This window comes from Ursus arctos, unplaced genomic scaffold, assembly GCF_023065955.2.
Source record: "Ursus arctos isolate Adak ecotype North America unplaced genomic scaffold, UrsArc2.0 scaffold_5, whole genome shotgun sequence".
NCBI lineage: Eukaryota > Metazoa > Chordata > Mammalia > Carnivora > Ursidae > Ursus > Ursus arctos.
The window spans coordinates 8,181,918-8,185,484 of NW_026623067.1; the positions used below are offsets into that span (position 1 = coordinate 8,181,918).

The window sequence follows — 3,567 nt, forward strand, 5'->3', positions numbered from 1 at the left end:
CGTTCTCCTAACGGTCTCCTTTTTCCATCATGTAATATTCTAGATTACCTCTTCCAATGATGTTTACCTTGAAATGTATTTGGTTCATCTCACTGGCTATTCCATTATCCCTTTGCTTACTGTGCCCATAGAATATCTTCTTTATTCGATACTTTACTTTCTTTAGAGTGCATCTTTGAAGACTGTAATAAAGTTCTCTTTTATCTGACTGACAAGCTCTGCCTTTATTTGGTGTTTGGTGCTTTAAGTCTATTCCTATTTAATTAAATTTCTGCTTCAGGCTTTGAATCTACCTAATTACTTATTTTCCCTTCATCCTGATTGCTACTGCTATTGTTCCTCAGTTTATCCTTTCCCATAATTTCTTTTTTTCCTTTTGGTTAAAGACACATTATTTTACTTTTTATTTTTATTTGTTTAATGTCACATTACTTTATGTTCCCTGTCATTTCTTCTACATGGCATCACCATATACTCCATCACTATTTCTTCATACTTTTTCCCATAGTTCACCTCTTTCTACTCTGGAACCATAAACACACAAGGAATAAAGCAAATTGTGACAAGGCTCCCTTTGGTGCTTCCCATACTTCTTTGTTTCCCCTCTATTCTTCAATTAAGATAATTCATATGAATATGTCTTCATGTTCAATTTCCCATTTCTCTGCTATCTCTAATCAGCAGCTTGGATGTTCAGAAAAATTCCTGGAGCTTATATGAGCATGGTTTGTTCTAAAGCAGAATTTCCAATGTTACAGTTGCCAAATGATTATTTCCAGGCTGATGCAAAAATGTTCTATTCTTTGTCCTTGATAAATCCATATCCATTACTTGCTCCATCCATGCATTTACTCCTGAATTATCATCTATTGTGTAGTCCTTCCCTTAAATTAAGTGTAATAAATTTTCCTAACAGTAACACCGATTATGAAATACTTGTACTTGAAGAAACTGTGGAACATATGTATCTTTAAGTACTTTATTTAAAAATTTTAATCTAAATAGAAACGACATAAATAAAATTGAACTGAAATGAAGAATAAAGAAAAATTAGTAATGTATATGTCATTCCAATGTAAGATAAAATTTCAGCCTATGAAAATATTTAAATCCTATCTCAAAGTGGAATTCCTGTGTATCTGCATGTGTTTGGAGTGCAAAAGTGTTCTAAAACCTTTCTTTTATATATCTATTATATATAGTGTATGCATTTCCATCCAAGTGATATCTGAAATCGAGTTTTTAATGAATGCTACTACTTCTATTAATTCTACCCACCATTACCTTTATAATGACCTACAAATGAAAAATTTAATTATTGAAACAAAATCTTCAAAATCTAACATGCACAAGAAACCAGTATATTTTATTAGCAAGTTAAAATACTTACATAACTCACACTACCATTAATTTACATACATCATGGGACATGACTGGAATCATTGATGAAGCTGAGGATAGCAGTAATAAGATGGTTCCCAAAGATCATGTCACTTGGACCTCATCTGCTGGAGGAAGTTCTGGCCCTTGGCCAAGCTGTCCTTCAGTGCATCTTTCATGGTTTCATTCCTTAGACTGAAGATGAAGGGGTTCAGGAGTGGTGTGATGACACTAGACAGGATAAAGAGCATCTTGTTAAGATGCAAGCTGCTCTTCTGGGAGGGCCGGACATAGACAAAAATGGAGATCCCATAGCCCATGGAGACCACAGTGAAGTGAGAGGCACAGGTGGCAAAGGCTTTGCGTTGACCTTGTCCTGAGGGTATCTTCAGAATTGTGGAGATGATGTAAACATAGGAGACCACGGTGAGGGAGAGGGAGCTGAGGAGCAGGACAAGGGAGCTGAGGAAGTCCAAGAGTTCAATGATACGGATGTCAGTGCAGGCCAAGTGAAGGAGAGGGGCACTGTCACAGAAAAAGTGATCAATCACATTGGGGCCACAGTATGGCAGCCGAGCCTTAAGGGCAATGGATGGGAGAATGAGGAGAAAGCCACCCACCCATGAGAGGACAACAAGACGCACACAGAGTGAGCTGGTCATAATCACAGGGTATTGGAGGGGGCTGCAAATGGCCACATAGCGATCATAGGACATGACTGCAAAAATTATGAACTCCGTGCATCCAGAAAGGAAGTAGAAACACAACTGGGTGAGGCATCCACTAAATGAAATGCTCTTTCTTTCTGACAGGAAGCCTGCCAACATCTTGGGAACAGCACAGGTGGTAGTTAATACTTCACTGAAAGAGAGATTGCTGAGGAAGAAGTACATGGGTGAGTGAAGCCTGTAATCCAGGAGAATCAGGGTAATGATGAGGGTGTTTCCAAGGACTGTCACCAAATAGGCCAATAAAAAAATCATGAACAGGAGGCCCCCAAGGGCTCTGGTTGTTGGTATCCCCACAAGAATAAACTCAGTCACCAATGTCCAATTGTCTGTTTCCATGTTTATGCCTCTTTTTACTATAAAGACAGTGATAGCAGGGGCGCCTGGGTGGCACAGCGGTTAAGCGTCTGCCTTCGGTTCAGGGCGTGATCCTGGAGTTATGGGATCGAGCCCCACATCAGGCTCCTCAGTTATGAGCCTGCTTCTTCCTCTCCCACTCCCCCTGCTTGTGTTCCCTCTCTCACTGGCTGTCTCTCTGTCAAATAAATAAAATAAAATCTTAAAAAAAAAAAAAGACAGTGATAGCAGAAAAAAAAAGTATGGTGAATCATTCACTAAATTAAGAAATTTAAAAGAAATTTAAAATAAATTATTTTAGCAACATTTTTTCTAGCAAAGTTGATCAAGAGAACAGTATAACTTATCCTTCAAAAATACAGCTTCTTATGATGCCTGGGTGGCTCAGTAGCTTAAGCATCTGCCTCTGGCTCAGGTTATGATCCCAGAGTCCTGGCATTGAGTCCTGTGTGGGACTCCATTCTCAGTGGGGAGTCCAATTCTCCCTCTGCCTGCTGCTCCCTCTGCTAATGCTCTCTGTCTCTATCTATCTATCTCATCAACAAATATAAATAAATAATCTTAAAAAAATCAGCTTCTTTCCTTTTTATACTCCATAAATCTTTATAAAGATATGTTAAATTTATAATTACAATTATATGTTTTCTCAATGAGAACTTTGTCATGTAAATGTTCTGACAAAATACACCAATGAAATATTTAGTTGGTACCTGTAAATATAATAACACTTTGTTTCCAGTGCTTGTCTTATAAGATCTGGGATGTCTACATGTCAAAAGGACACATAGAGGGTACGGACTCCAGCTCCAAGTCAATGGTGCAGTTTGGTTCAAGAGCCACAGAGGACAGTGCGCAAACATGGCAGCCAGGTTTTCCCACCTGAGACTCTGACACTCCAACTGCCAATTAAGGTGGAAAAATATGTGAATTAGCTTATCCTCCTTTGTATATTTACTATTACCTTTTTATGTTTTTATTTAAATTCCAATTATCTCTATAGATTTCATCCTATCCTTCCTTTGTAGCCCTTCTTTTTCATTGCACTATACTAAATCCTGTCAAACTGAATCTCTTGAAATTTTTGTATTGTAAAGAATTATAC

At 38.0% G+C, this 3,567-nt stretch overlaps 1 protein-coding gene across 1 annotated transcript; it reads right to left on the reverse strand.

Moving 5' to 3' along the window:
* Positions 1 to 1,490: 1,490 nt before the first annotated feature.
* On the reverse strand, positions 1,491 to 2,447 carry LOC113261888 (olfactory receptor 6M1-like). Its single transcript, XM_026508205.2, has one exon. The coding sequence runs from the start codon at positions 2,445 to 2,447 to the stop codon at positions 1,491 to 1,493; it is 957 nt and encodes a 318-aa protein (XP_026363990.2).
* Positions 2,448 to 3,567: the final 1,120 nt, after the last annotated feature.

Bases quoted from the DNA above. Each gene is read 5' to 3' on its own strand.
- LOC113261888 (XM_026508205.2), bottom strand. From the start codon at position 2,447: ATGGAAACAGACAATTGGACATTGGTGACTGAGTTTATTCTTGTGGGG.